General features: G+C 36.8%; 1 protein-coding gene across 1 annotated transcript in view; it reads left to right on the top strand.

Annotated features, from left to right (window-relative positions):
- Positions 1–14,548, top strand: part of DIAPH3 (diaphanous related formin 3) — a 408,148-nt gene that overhangs the window by 60,221 nt on the left and 333,379 nt on the right. The window contains 3 exon segments of the mRNA XM_024767214.1: positions 11,738–11,842; positions 14,477–14,544; positions 14,546–14,548. The exon segment at positions 14,546–14,548 is cut by the window's right edge and continues 187 nt beyond it. Coding sequence (XP_024622982.1) covers positions 11,738–11,842; positions 14,477–14,544; positions 14,546–14,548 — 176 coding nt within the window.

The following is a 14,548-nucleotide window of genomic DNA, read 5'->3' as shown; positions in this document are numbered from 1 at the left end:
AACTCCCCACTCCCAACTCTGACCCTCCCTGTGCTCCTTTTCTTGTTTTTCTACTGTTGTATTTATCACCATCTGATATGTTGCATAATTTAGGTATCTATGTGTGTATATACAAATGTCTTGTTTATTTCTCCCTCTGGAATAAACTTTATGAGGGATTTGTGTTTGCTTTATTCACTATCCTGGCACCTAGAACAATTCCTGGACCGAGAACTAAAACATATTCTTTGAATGAGTTGAATGAATAAATGATTGACAATGTATAGAGTCAGCATTTTAAGATTGGAGTATTTCTCAAGACATCATATAATTCAGGCCCTTAAGATTGAAATTATGTCTAAAAATTTTAAGAGAAAAAGTTTAACTTGCTTTCTGTTTTGATTAAAGTTACTTCATTAGACTAAGAGGAACCACATAAAATTATCATTTTCATAGATAAAAAGTATTGAATGTCAGCAGTTTCATTTGTTTCTGGTCAATAGCATTGCTGACCATCTAACCATTCCCCACTTTTCTTTAAGGTACTGTTTTGTGCTTTTATCTCTACTTAATGGGTATCTATTGGACTTTTTCTCTGTTTTTAAAATTTTACTTTTAAATTTTATTATTTTTTGTTGTTGTTGGATTCTTTACATTTTAAGTAGTCATTCTGATTTGAATTCTTAGGGCTGGTTCCTCACATTCAAAGAATCATGGTAATTACTGCTACCACCACCTCAATGAACACATACAAAAGGAACAGTTACACTGAGTTAGGCACTATTCCAGAGAGTCTACATTTTTGATGTGTCAGGCCCTAAATGAATCTTGAGAGAATTGTACATTTTTTATAGACTTTTAAGATAAAACATAACTTGCAAATGGTAGACACTTTCATAAGTTATTTGTAACTTATGAAAAACTTTGTAAGTATCCTGTCCAAGAAGTCCTACGTTTCATCAAATACTTAGTGAGATGATATTATCTCCCAGGCCTTTGGCTGTAGGCTTGGATTACAGCTGTGGATATATCACCATTGCTACGAAGCAACTTAGTTTACAGGGGGAAACAAATTATTAGATCCTTTAAATTAAGTGTCATAAGTGTTCCAGTTGATAAATGTTTGTGTTGTATGGTGACCTTTCACCCCACTGACTCTGTATTCCAAGCTCAGTAAATACTTCAATTCATCGTGGGAAAGTAGTAGCAAACTTTCAAGTGTTTGATTTGAGTGCATCCCAGATAGTTTAAATTTCCTTTTTTTTAAAAACATCTTTATGGAGTATGATTGCTTTGGGAGTGGGATTGCTGGGCCATATGTTAGTTCTATTTTTAGTGTTTTAGGAATCTCCATACTGTTCTCCATAGTGGCTGTATCAATTTACATTTCCACCAACAGTGCAACAGAGTTCTCTTTTCTCCACACCACCTCCAGCATTTATTGTTTGTAGATTTTCTGATGATGGCCATTCTGACCAGTGTGAGGTGATACCTCACTGTAGTTTTGATTTGCATTTCTCTAATGATTAGTGATGTTGAGCATTCTTTCATGTGTTTGTTGGCAATCTATATATCTTTTTTGGAGAAATGTCTATTTAGGTCTTCTGACCATTTTTGGATTGGGTTGTTCATTTTTTTGATATTGAGCTCCATGAGCTGCTTGTATATTTTGGAGATTTATCCTTTGCCAGTTGCTTCATTTGCAAATATTTTCTCCCATTCTGAGGGTTGTCTTTTTGTCTTGTTTATGGTTTCCTTTGCTGTGCAAAAGCTTTTAAGTTGCATTAGGCCCCATTTGTTTATTTTTGTTTGTATTTCCATTTCTGTAGGAGGTGCATCAAAAAGGATCTTGCCGTGATTTCTGTCATAGAGTGTTCTGCCTATGTTTTCCTCTAAGAGTTTTATAGTGTTTGGCCTTACATTTAGGTCTTGAATCAATTTTGAGTTTATTTTTGTGTATGGTGTTAGGGAGTGTTCTAATTTCATTCTTTTACATGTAGCTGTCCAGTTTTCCCAGCACCACTTATTGAAGAGGCTGTCTTTTCTCCATTGTATATTCTTGCCTCCTTTATCAAAAATAAGGTGACCATATGGACGGGAGTTTATGTCTGGGCTTTCTGTCCTGTTCCATTGATCTATATTTCTGTTTTTCTGCCAATACCATACTGTCTTGATTACTGTAGCTTTGAGTATAGTCTGAACTCAGGAAGCCTGATTCCTCCAGCTCCGTTTTTCTTTCTCAAGATTGCTTTGGCTATTCGGGGACTTTTGTGTTTCCATATAAATTGTGAAATTTTTTGTTGGTAGTATCATCATTTTGACAATGTTGCTTCTTCCAATCCAAGAACATGGTATATCTCTCCATCTGTTTGTGTCATCTTTAATTTCTTTCATCAGTGTCTTATAGTTTTGTGCATAGAGGTCTTTTGTCTCCTTAGGTAGGTTTATTCCTAGGTATTTTATTCTTTTTGTTGCAGTGGTAAATGGGATTGTTTCCTTATTTCACTAACTGATTTTTCGTTGTAGGTATATAGGAATGCCAGAGATTTTGTGCATTAATTTTGTATCCTGCAACCTTACCAAATTCATTGATTAGTTCTAGTAGTAGTTTTCTGGTGGCATCTTTAGGATTCTCTATGTATAGTATCATGTCATCTGAAACAGTGACAGTTTTACTTCTTCTTTGCCAATTCGTATTCCTTTTATTTCTTTTTCTTCTCTGCTTGCTGTGGCTAGGACTTCCAATACTATGTTAAATAAGAGTGGCGAGAATGAACATCCTTGTCTTGTTCCTGATCTTAGTGGAAATGCTTTCAGTTTTTCACAATTGAGTATGCTACTTGTGGTGGGTTTGTCATATATGGTGTTTATTATGTTGAGGTAGGTTCCCTCTGTGCCTACTTTCCGGAGAGTTTTTATCATAAATCAGTGTTGAATTTTGTCAAAAGCTTTATCTGTATCTGTTGCGATGATCATATGGTTTTCCTCCTTCAGTTTTTTAATATGGTTTATCACATTGATTGATTTGCGTATATTGAAGAATTCTTGCATTCCAGGGATAAACGCCACTTGATCATGGTGTATGATCCTTTTAACATCCTGTTGAATTCTGTTTGCTAGTATTTTGTTGAGGATTTTTACATCTATGTTCATCAGTGATACTGGCCTATAGTTTTCTTCCTTTGTGACATCTTTGTCTGGTTTTGGTGTCAGGGTGATGGTGGCCTAGTAGAATGAGTTTGGGATTGTTCCTCCCTCTGCTATATTTTGGAGGAGTTTTAGAAGGATAGGTGTTAGCTCTCTAAATCCTTGATAGAATTCACCTGTGAAGCCCTCTGGTTGTGGGCTTTTGTTTGTTGGAGGATTTTTTATCACAGTCTCAATTTCAGTGCTTGTGACTGGTGTGTTTATATTTTCTATTTCTTCCTGGTTCAGTCTCGGAAGGTTGTACTTTTCTAAGAATTTGTCCGTTTCTTCCAGGTTGTCCATTTTATCGGCATATAGCTGCTTGTAGTAATCTCTCATGATCCTTTGTATTTCTGCATTGTGAGTTGTTACTTCTCCTTTTTTCTTTCTAATTCTATTGATTTGAGTCTTATCCCTTTTTTTCTTGATGAGTCTGGCTAATGGTTTATCAATTTTGTTTATCTTCTTAAGGAACCAGCTTTTAGTTTTATTGATCTTTTCTATTGTTTCTTTCATTTCTTTTTCATTTATTTCTGATCTGATCCTTATGATTTCTTTCCTTCTGCTAACTTTGAGGGCTTTTTGTTCTTCTTTCTCTAATTGCTTTAGGGGTAAGTTTAGGTTGTTTATTTGAGATATTTCTTGTTTCTTGAGGTAGAATTGTATTGCTATAAACTTTCCTCTCAGAACTGCTTTTGCTGCATCCCACAGGTATTGGGTTGGCGTGTTTTCATTTTCCTTTGTTTCTAGGTATTTTTGATTTCCTTTCTGATTTCTTCAGTGATCTCTTGTTTATTATTAAGGAGTGTATTGTTTAGCCTCTATGTGTTTGTATTTTTTACAGACTTTTTCCTGTAATTGATATGCAGTCTCATAGCATTGTGATCGGAAAAGATATTTGATGCAATTTCAATTTTCTTAAATTTACCGAGGCTTGATTTGTGACCCAGGGGATGATCTATCCTGGAAAATGTTCGATGAGCACTTGAGAAGAATGTGCATTGTGTTGTTTTTGGATGGAATGTCCTATAAATATCAATTAAGTCCATCTTGTTTAATGTATCATATAAAGCTTGTGTTTCATTATTTAGTTTCATCTTGGATGATCTGTCCATTGGTGAAAGTGGGGAAATTTTCAACTTCCCTACTATGAGTGTGTTACTGTCCATTTCTCCTTTTATGGCTGTTAGCATTTTCCTTATGTATTGAGGTGCTCTCATGTTGGGTGCATAAATATCTACAGTTGTTATATCTTCTTCTCGGATTGATCCCTTGATCATTATGTAATGTCCTTCTTTGTCTCTTATAATAGTCTTTATTTTAAAGTCCGTTTGTCTGATATGAAAATTGGTACTCCAGCTTTCTTTTGATTTCCATTTGCATGGAGTATCTTTTCCATCCCCTCACTTTCAGTCTTTATGTGTCCCTAGGTCTGAAGTGGGTCTCTTTTAGATAGCATCTATACGGGTCTTGTTTTGTATCCATTCAGCCAGTCTGTGTTTTGGTTGGAGCATTTAATCCATTTACATTTAAGGTAATTATCGATATGTATGTTCCTATTACCATTTTATTAATTGAATTGCGTTTGTTATTGTAGGTCTTTTCCTTCTCTTGTGTTTCCTGCCTAGAGAAGTTCCTTTAGCATTTGTTGTGAAGCTGGTTTGGAGGTGCTGAGTTCTCTTAGCCTTTGCTTATCTATAAAGGTTTTAATTTCTGCATCGAATCTGATTCAGATCTTTGCTGGGTAGAGTAATCTTGGTTTTAGGTTTTTCCCTTTCATCACTTTAAATGTGTCCTGCCACTCCCTTCTGGCTTGCAGAGTTTCTGCTGAGAGATCAGCTATTAACCTTATGGACATTCCCTTGTGTGTTATTTGTTGTTTTTCCCTTGCTGCTTTTAATATTTGTTCTTTGTATTTAATAGTTGATAGTTTAGTATGTGTCTTGGCATGTTTCTCCTTGGATTTATCCTATGGGGAACTCTCTGTGCTTCCTGGACTATTTCCTTTCCCCTATTAGTGAAATTTTCAACTGTAATCTCTTCAAATATTTTCTCAGACCCTTTCTTTTTCTTTTCTTCTTCTTGGACCCGTATAATTCGAACGTTGGTCCATTTAATGTTGTCTCAGAGGTCTCTGAGGTTGTCCTCAATTCTCTTCATTCTTTTTTCTTCTTTCTGTTCTTCAGTAGTTATTTGCACTATTTCGTATTCCAGGTCACTTCTGCGTTCTTCTGCCTCAGTTATTCTGCTATCACTTCCTTCTAGAGAATTTTTAATTTCATTTATTGAGTTGTTCATCATTGTTTGTTTGCTCTTTAGTTCTTCTTGGTCCTTGTTAATCATTTCTTGTATTTTCTCCATTCTATTTCCAAGATTTTGGATTATCTTTACTGTCATTACTCTGAATTCTTTTTCAGGTAGAGTGCCTATTTCCTCTTCATTTGTATGGTCTGATGGATTTTTACCTTGCTCCTTCATCTGCTGTGTGTTTCTCTGTCTTCTCATTTTGCTTAATTTACTGTGTTTGGGGTCTCCTTTTCGCAGGCTGCAGGTTCGTAGTTCCCGTTGTTTTTGGTTCCTGCCTCCAGTGGCTAAGGTTGTTTCAGTGGGTTGTGTAGGCTTCCTGGTGGAGGGGACTACTGCCTGTTTTCTGGTGGATGAGGCTGGATCTTGTCTTTCTGTCTTGCAGGACTGCCTCTGGTGGTGTGTTTTGGGGTGTCTGTGACCTTATTATGATTTTTAGGCAGCTTCTCTGCTAATGAGTGGGGTTGTGTTCCTGTCTTGCTAGTTGTTTGGCATAGGGTGTCCAGTACTGTAGCTTGCTGGTTGTTGACTGGACCTGGGTTTTAACATTCAGATGGAGATCTCCGGGAGAGCTTTTGCTGTTTGATATTACATGGAGACAGGAGTTCTCTGGTGGACCGATGTCCTGAACTCAGCTTTCCCACCTTAGAGGTGCTGGCCTGACACCTGGATGGAGCACCAAGACCCTGTCATCCACACGGCTCAGAAGCAAAGGGAGAAAAATATAGAAAAATCAAATCAAATCAAATAATTAAAAAAAAATTATTAAAAATAAAAAAAGTTAAAAAGTAATAGAAAGAAGAAAGAAAAAGAGAGTAACCAAACCAAAAAACACCAATGATAACAAGCGCTAAAAGCTATACTTTAAAAAAAAAAAAAGGATAGACAGAACTCTAGTAGAAATGGTAAAAGCAAAGCTATACAGACAAAATCACACAAAGAAGCATACACATATACACTAAAAAAAAGAGAAAAACGAAAAAAATATATATCTATATATAAAAAAAGAAAAAAAAGGAGGAAGAGTGCAACCAAATCAATAAACAAATCTACCAATGATAATAAACTCTAAATACTAAACTAAGATAAACGTAAAACCAGGAACAAATTAGATGCAGAAAGCAAACCCCAAGTCTACATTTGCTCCCAAAGTTCACTGCCTCAGTTTTGGGATGATTCGTTGTCCATTCAGGTATTCCACAGATGCAGCCTACATCAAGTTGACTGTGAAGATATAATCTGCTGCTCCTGAGGCTGCTGGGAGAAATTTCCCTTTCTGTTCGTTGTTTGCACAGCTCCTGGGGTTCAGTTTTGGATTAGCTCCGCCTCTGCGTGTAGGTCACCCTCTGGCGTCAGTTCTTCGCTTAGACAGGAAAGGTTAAAGTAGCAGCTGATTCGTGGGCTCTCGCTCACTCAGGCGGGGAGGAGGGAGGGGTACGGAATGCGGGCAGAGCCTGCAGCTGCAGAGGGCTGAGGATGTTGCAACAGCTTGAGGCGAGCCGTGTGTTCTCCTGGGGAAGTTGTCCCTGGATCATGGGACCCTGGCAGTGGTGAGCTGCACAGACTCCCGGGAGGGGAGGTGTGGATAGTGACCTGTGCGTGCACACAGGCTTCTTGGTGGCTGAAGCAGCAGCCTTAGCGTTTCATGCTTGTCTCTGGTGTTCGTGCTGATAGCCATGGCTTTTGCCTATCTCTGGAGCTCGTTTAGGTGGTGCTCTGAATCCCCTCTCCTCACGCACCCAGAAACAATGTCTTGCCTCTTAGGCAGGTCCAGACTTTTTCCTGGACTCCCTCCTGGCTCACTGTGGCCCCCTAGCCCCCTTCAGGCTGTGTTCACGCAGCCAACCCGTCCTCTCCCTGGGATCTGACCTCCGAAGCCCAAGCCTCAGCTCCCAGCCCCCACCTGCCCCGGTGGATGAGCAGACAAGCCTTTCGGGCTGGTGAGTGCTGGTCGGTACCGATCCTCTGTGTGGGAGTCTCTCCACTTTGCCCTCTGCATCCCTGTTGCTGCGCTCTCCTCCGTGGCTCCGAAGATTTCCCCCCCGCCACTCCCCGTCTCCACCAGTGAAGGGGCTTTGCAGTGTGTGAGAACTTTTCCTCCTTCACACCTCCCTCCCAGAGGTGCAGGTACTGTCCCTATTCTTTTGTCTCTGTTTTTTCTTTTGCCCTACCCAGGTACCTGGGGAGTTTCTTGCCTTTGGGATGTCTGAGGTCTTCTGACAGCGTTCAGTAGGTGTTTTCAAGAAGTTGTTCCACATGTAGATGTATTTCTGATGTATTTGTGGGGAGGAAAGTGATCTCCAAGTCTTACTCCTCTGCCATCTTGAAGGTCTCCCCTACATTTGCTTTTATAATCATTTTTATGTATACAGTATTCATATATGACTGGTGTTAAACTTGATATCTTTCTTAAGACATTGTTTTAAAATTGTATGCTTTTCATGTAAATAGAAGAAAGAACTTGTTCAAGGTTAGTTGTCTCCTTTTAGTCAGCAGTTATATGTGTTAGGTATATTCAGAAAATATTTTCTGCTCCATAGAAGATTTCTGTTGCCACACCATTTTGTATGTGTCAGCAAGAATTTTTTTCTGATAGCTTTATAAGGACACATGTAAATACTTTGCTTTAGGCAGGAAGCTATCATGGTTGCTAGACACATTCTTTATTTTAGTGCATAAATTTGAAAAATGAAGACCAGAAATGTCAGAAAGTACATAGAGTATATTGAGTTATCCACCTTCTTGTACAGATGCACTAATACATTTACCCTAGGGAATGAAATTAAGCAGAGCTTCAACCTTAACTGTGTTTCTTGACATTTTTGCATGTAATTTTGTAAGCATAATACTGCTCTGCTAACTCTTTTGGAGAAGAAGGCTATCATATCAGTTTTTATAAAGTACGTCTTTAATGGAGATTCATTTTATCCCCAAGGCTACTGTGATTTGACTATAGATATAAAAATGCTAAAGCACACTTTATATTTCGTCTGATCGTTTTATAGGGGAAGATGTAGAAATTTATCTCTTTGGTAAGTAATACAGATACTGTCAGTATGGTCAAGTTAATTTTAATAAGTTTTCTTTGAGTGTACTAATTATGACTGGTTGTTTTTATAGTTTTATTTTTATTCCTATAAATAATTCTTTTTCCTTTTGCATCTTATTGTAAGGCCTGTAAGATAGGATAGTGTACATATTGATATTGTGAAAAAGACTTCTTCATTCTTAATCTCCTAAGAATTTAGTTTTTTATTTCTTGCTAAGTAGCAGTAAACATTGGCTGAGCAGTCGTATAAAGGAGAGTAGAGAAAATGACCTCTCAAAGATTTTTGAGGCTGGGAGATTGAGGACCTAAAGGTATATATGATATTGATGTGGTTATACAACATATAAAGGAAGGTGTGACAGAAACAGTCTCATGACTTCACTCAACAAATATTTATTGAGTTTAATTATAAGTATAAAGCTTTGGAAAGGTGATGAATAAAATAGAAAAGGTTCTCACTATTAGTGAGCTTCCAGGTTGGTGGGTATTATTGAGGTGTGTGATACTACATTTTGATAATTTTGTATTACAGTGTGATAATTGTTGTGGTAGGAAAACCCTGTGTGGTTTGTAAGCCTATAGATCTTGTGTGGCCAGGGAAGACTTACCCAAGGAAGTAAGAGCTAATGTGAGCCCTGATGTATTAGTGTGAGGCAACAAGGTGAGATGGCCGAGGAGGAGGCATATATAAATTTTTTCTTTTTAATAAATTTATTTTTTAATTTTTATTTTTGGCTGCATTGGGTCTTTGTTGCTGTGCGCGGGCTTTCTCTGGTTGCGGAGAGTGGGGGCTGCTCTTCGTTGCAGTGCACAGCCTTCTCATTGCAGTGGCTTCTCTTGTCGTGGAGCACAGGCTCTAGGCACGTGGACTTCAGTAGTTGTGGCACGTGGGCTCAGTAGTTGTGGCATGCAAGCTCTATTGTGCAGACTCAGTAGTTGTGGCACATGGGCTTAGTTGCTCTGTGGCATGTGGGATCTTCCTGGACCAGGGCTTGAACCCATGCCCCTGCATTCGCAGGCAGATTCTTAACCACTCCGTCACCAAGGAAGTCTTGGAGGCATATATAAATTTATTTTGAATTTCCCATAAGTATCTGAAGCTTAATACCTTCAAAACCAAATTCATCGTTCTTGCCCATAAGTATGTCATTCCCTCAAATTATAGTACTTTGTTGCCGGCTTGCAAAGCAACAGAACAATGTCGTGATCTTAGATATATTCCCCTCACTCATTTACTTTGTTCAGTCAGACACTAATATTTTGGATTGTGTTTATATATATAATATATATATATTTTTTTCTTTTCTTTCCGTTACCCTATTTTCTACCTTCATTTAGGAAGGGCTTCAGTTCTTGCTTGGATAAATTCAGTAGCTCTACACTCATTTCTATGCCTCTAGTATTTATCTTTCAGTCCATTGTCCACACTGCTGCTGGTTGGGTTTTCCAAAGTGCAAATTTGATTATGTTGTTTTCTTATGATAAATACTCTAATAGCTCTCTACAGTTTTTAGGTTTTACAAAAAAGAAAAAAGCTTCTTGGTTTATTGTGAAATTCCTTTCAACAGTTTCACTCCTGTCTACCTCCAGCTTCATCCTGTGCAGTTTGTTCTCATACCTCCTTTTGTGCCCCTTACAGGGGATGGCTTGCCATTCATGTACACCCTGTGCTAGTCACTCTAGTTGAAATGCAAGCTACACTTCTCAGCTAATGACTCAAGTTCTTTAAACCTGAGATCAAGCCTCATTCCTCCAGGAATGACACACATGCCTCCAGTCTTTCTCTCTTTATTGCTGGTAATTTTCATAGATTTTGGGTGGTTAGTTTGCTTTGACTTTGCCACCAGACACTATGCTTACTAAACACAGTGATCATACTCTCTTAAACTCTGTACCCCTAGTCCCTGCTATTCTGAGAAACACATAATAGTCATGCTATTAGGTATTTATTGAATAAAGGAAAATGATGGTATGGGACCAGATATCAGGGGATACTTAGATATTAGGTTAATGAGTGTGGCTTTTATAATGAAGCCACTAAAGGTTTAAGAGCAAAGGAGTCATGATATATGTGCTATCTTTTAGATGGAACAGCAGTATTCAAAAATCGAAGTTTGTAGAGAAGATGATAATATTGGCTTTGAAAATACTGGAATGCTTTCTTAGTCTTGAAAAATGTTCATTAAGTTGGAAATATATTTATAGACTGGTTTACAGTTTGGAGTGCAGATGTGAAGCTGAGCTGGTGATAGGGACTTGGAAGCCATCAGTGTATGGAGTCCCTAATCCTAACTCTGAGCCCAACCCTAACTCTCTCAAGGCTACATTTGTGAAATATTTGTATTTTCTTAAATTATTATTATTTTTATTTTTAAAAGGCAGTCAAATACTTGTTCTTGATTATGAGACAGTACTCTATTTGAATTCACCTCTGCTAGTAGAGGTTTTTAGTCATGATGATGGCGAGGTGAAGGTGTTTGAATACAGGATGGTGACTTGTGATGAGCGGCTGTATCAATTAGAAAACTCATTCGATTCACCAAATTTTATTATTTGCCTTCCTCCCACAAAGTGTTGCACTAAGGACTTTGAAAGACTAATTTATCATTAATTTCCCAAAGATTAGTGATAAATAAAATGGACTTTATCCTCTTAAACTGTTGTTGAAGGTTAGAGCCTGCATCAGGTCCTTAAACCTCATGATGTTGTAGTAAGAAAAAAGAAAGTAATTGATGCATTTACAAAGTGGAGTTATTTATTGATAAATAAATATTAAAGTGGAATTCTTTTAAATCATGTTGATAAACTTCAGACAAGTTTCAAGTATAAGTTTTTGCAGGTAGGGGTCAGGGAATTCAGTACAATGCCTAGCTCTCTATTATTTTACACAAAGTTGCAATGATATTTAGGGACTTTTAAGAAAAATGCCAGGGTTCTGGATAACTGTGGGCCCAGTTTGTTCTGCTGAGAGGAGATGGTCACAGATTTCATTTCTGGCTTTGTCTGCTCCTTTGCAAATGAATGATTTTGGTGGGACCTAGAGGGACTTAGAGAAAAGCCGTGGGTGACTTAGCAAAAATCTACCACTCCTTTCATAAAAGTTTATGTTCTACCAACAGATCATTAGAATCAAATTTCTAGATGAAGAATAGTGCTTTGTATTTTCATCTTTCTCTCTTTCTTGTGTGTTTTTGTTTCTTTTTCTTTTTTCCTTTTCAGTTTGAAAAAGAGTTTACCGACCACCAAGAAACTCAGGCTCAATTGCAGAAAAAAGAGGCACAGATTAATGAGCTTCAAGCAGAGTTACAAGCTTTTAAATCACAGGTAAAATACCATCTACCTGGAGTGAATTTGGGTATTGAAAGTTCACCAGGGGAGCAAAGGTCGTATCATATCTTCATAGCATCAAAATGTTGAAACTTTAATTTCCCTTGTATGTTTTCATATTATTGTTTATATGTATTTCTATTCTGCTGTGTTTATTTTTAAAATGATTTTGCCCCTTTTTTTCTGTTTGCATTTTTAAGAATGTCTAAACTTTTACTAATCTACTTCCTTATGTTTCGTTTGGGTTTTGTACCTGATGTCACGTGTTTGCTAGCTAATTAAGCGTTAAGGGTAAGAAAGTCTTTTATTCTTAGATTTGTCATTCATCACTGATCTTTATCCCACTACAGAAAATTATTGCTCAAGCTATTTATTTTTTGAAAACCTTCAGCCTATGGGTACCTTGCACTGAAAGATAACCTCTAGCTGAATGAGAACATTTTCTGATAATTTTTCAATTTCCAAAAGTAAACAGATTTAAAACATGACAAAAAAGAGAGCAAATCTGGATTATGGAGCAGATAATACATACACTCACATACACTCTCTACACATAAAGCATTTAGGTAGCAAGAAATACATCATCTGCATGTTTTAAATGGATGAAAGTAAGGAAGTAGAATTTTCACAGCTAAATTTTTTCATGTAGATTTACACATAAGATGATGAGCAATAAGTATAGTTTTGCTGTTTTCCTTTCATCCTAATTTATGGTTATGTTGAAATAGTCTTAGGTATACTATTTCTTATGTTATTTTGAGAGTTTGTTTTCTTTTATACTTTAGTGTATAGTTTTGTTGCAGAGTCTGTCTGAAGATACCCTAAGAGCTATATGTTAGTGTTCAGTTTTGGAAAAAAAAAAATAGAATCTATCTACAAGAAAATTCTCACTGATCATCTTTCTTTAGTGCTGCAAAAGAAGGTACCACAATTTATTGAAAGTTTTCATCTTTCTTATGTGGCTCCTTGTCTCTCATATTAAAAAAAGTTTGTGTTTTTTAATTTCAGATTGAGTTATAGACAATGGCTGAAATATTCATGAAAAGTTTTTCCTGGTCTGGGCTAGTATAAATTTAGACTTTCCTTTCTTTTTAATTTTTCCCAGTTGAAGCATTACTCGTAAATCTACTCTAGAAAATTTCAATTTATAGAAAACATATTCACCATCTTTGGATATGTTATTGCTGCATGTGCTTTTATATAAAATGGGAATATATTTACATTTTGAAGCAGATTAAATCAAGGAATCTCCTGTGTTGTTTTAAATTGTGTACAGTGATGACCTTTGTTTATGTCTATTAGAGGAAAGCCTGTAATTAGAGACTTGACACCGGCCACAGTATTCATTTTTGAATAACAACTGACAAATACTTCCTTTGGATAAGTTTGTATTTCTCATGAAATCTATGCATTTGTCTTAATATACTTCTCTTTGATCAAAGCTATGCTGATTATAAAGGTTATGAATAAAATATGTTTTATTATCTGTGACTTCATTCCTTCAGTCACTTAACAGCCAAGTACTGTTAGGTGCTGGGGATAGAATGGGGGGCAAGGTGGTCACAGTGTCTGGCCCCATCAGTGATAAGTCTGTCACACCCATCAAAATCTAGAGCAGAAATTCAACCATACCTTTGTTTTAAGACATTACTTGTTAACCATAAATGTATACTGAGTGTGAGTATAATGTACATACATCCTTAACATTGAGAGGGTTGTGCTATTCATGATCACAGCAACCCAGCATAACACTAAAGTGATTCTTCTTTATACTTAATGTTTTTGATAAGGCATGTTTTTTGACTGTGGTCTCAACTTCTCTTAAATACTTTTTCTTTGTGCTGACCTTGGATATCGATTTCAAGTCTTTATACATGATCTATTTCCCATAATTGTGCCATAAAACTTTTAAATGATTTATTAATACTCCTATAGCTATATGGGTCAGAGTTGAAGTTAGTATTTCAGGAAATAACCATATCACAAAGAATTATTTATCAACCCAGATCACCTTTATGATAGTAAAAATGTATCTATTGTTATTATGCCATGGAAACATAAGGACAGAAGTGCCTAGTGGTCACAGGGACCAGATCGTGACATGCTCTGAAGGTCCTACTAAGAATCTTAGATTTTTTTTCTCAAGGGCAAAGGCACGATGTGGCAATATTATTTACCTCTCTTTTTCTGGATCTTATTTTTTTTTACTTACCACTTAAATGCTGGTGTCCTGTAGAATTCTGTATATAAACCTTTCCTCATGCTGCATACCCTGGGTGAACATATCTACACCCATGGCTTCTTCAGCTGTCCTGTAGAGACTGCTGACTTTCAAATCTTTTAGGCCCATGTTGCCATTTGCCTCCTGGACATCTCCACCTGGTTGGCCATAACTACCTCAAAACGGGGAGTAATATTTCTGACAATTACATTTTTATGAAAACAAAAGCTATAATATTCTTAAATTGGGGAAAAAATCTTTGAAATTTTGTTTTTAGGTTAAACCACATGACGTTACTGAAATTCAGTTGTTTTTGGTTTAAAATAATACCTTATTTTTGAGAAAAGTGTACTTTAATGTGTTTTATAGAGAGTTCTTTGTCATATTTCTTCTTTTTCTTTCCCCTATAGTTCGGTGCCTTGCCACCGGGTACCTATTTGCCTTCTTCAAAAGAAAATGGAACTGGCCACGCAGCAGCACTT

The sequence above is a fragment of the Neophocaena asiaeorientalis genome, unplaced genomic scaffold (genome assembly GCF_003031525.2).
Source record: "Neophocaena asiaeorientalis asiaeorientalis breed wild unplaced genomic scaffold, Neophocaena_asiaeorientalis_V1.1 scaffold127, whole genome shotgun sequence".
In the NCBI taxonomy this organism is placed as follows: domain Eukaryota; kingdom Metazoa; phylum Chordata; class Mammalia; order Artiodactyla; family Phocoenidae; genus Neophocaena; species Neophocaena asiaeorientalis.
Note: the sequence above shows the minus strand (reverse complement) of the source record. Positions and strands in the feature narration are given on the sequence as shown.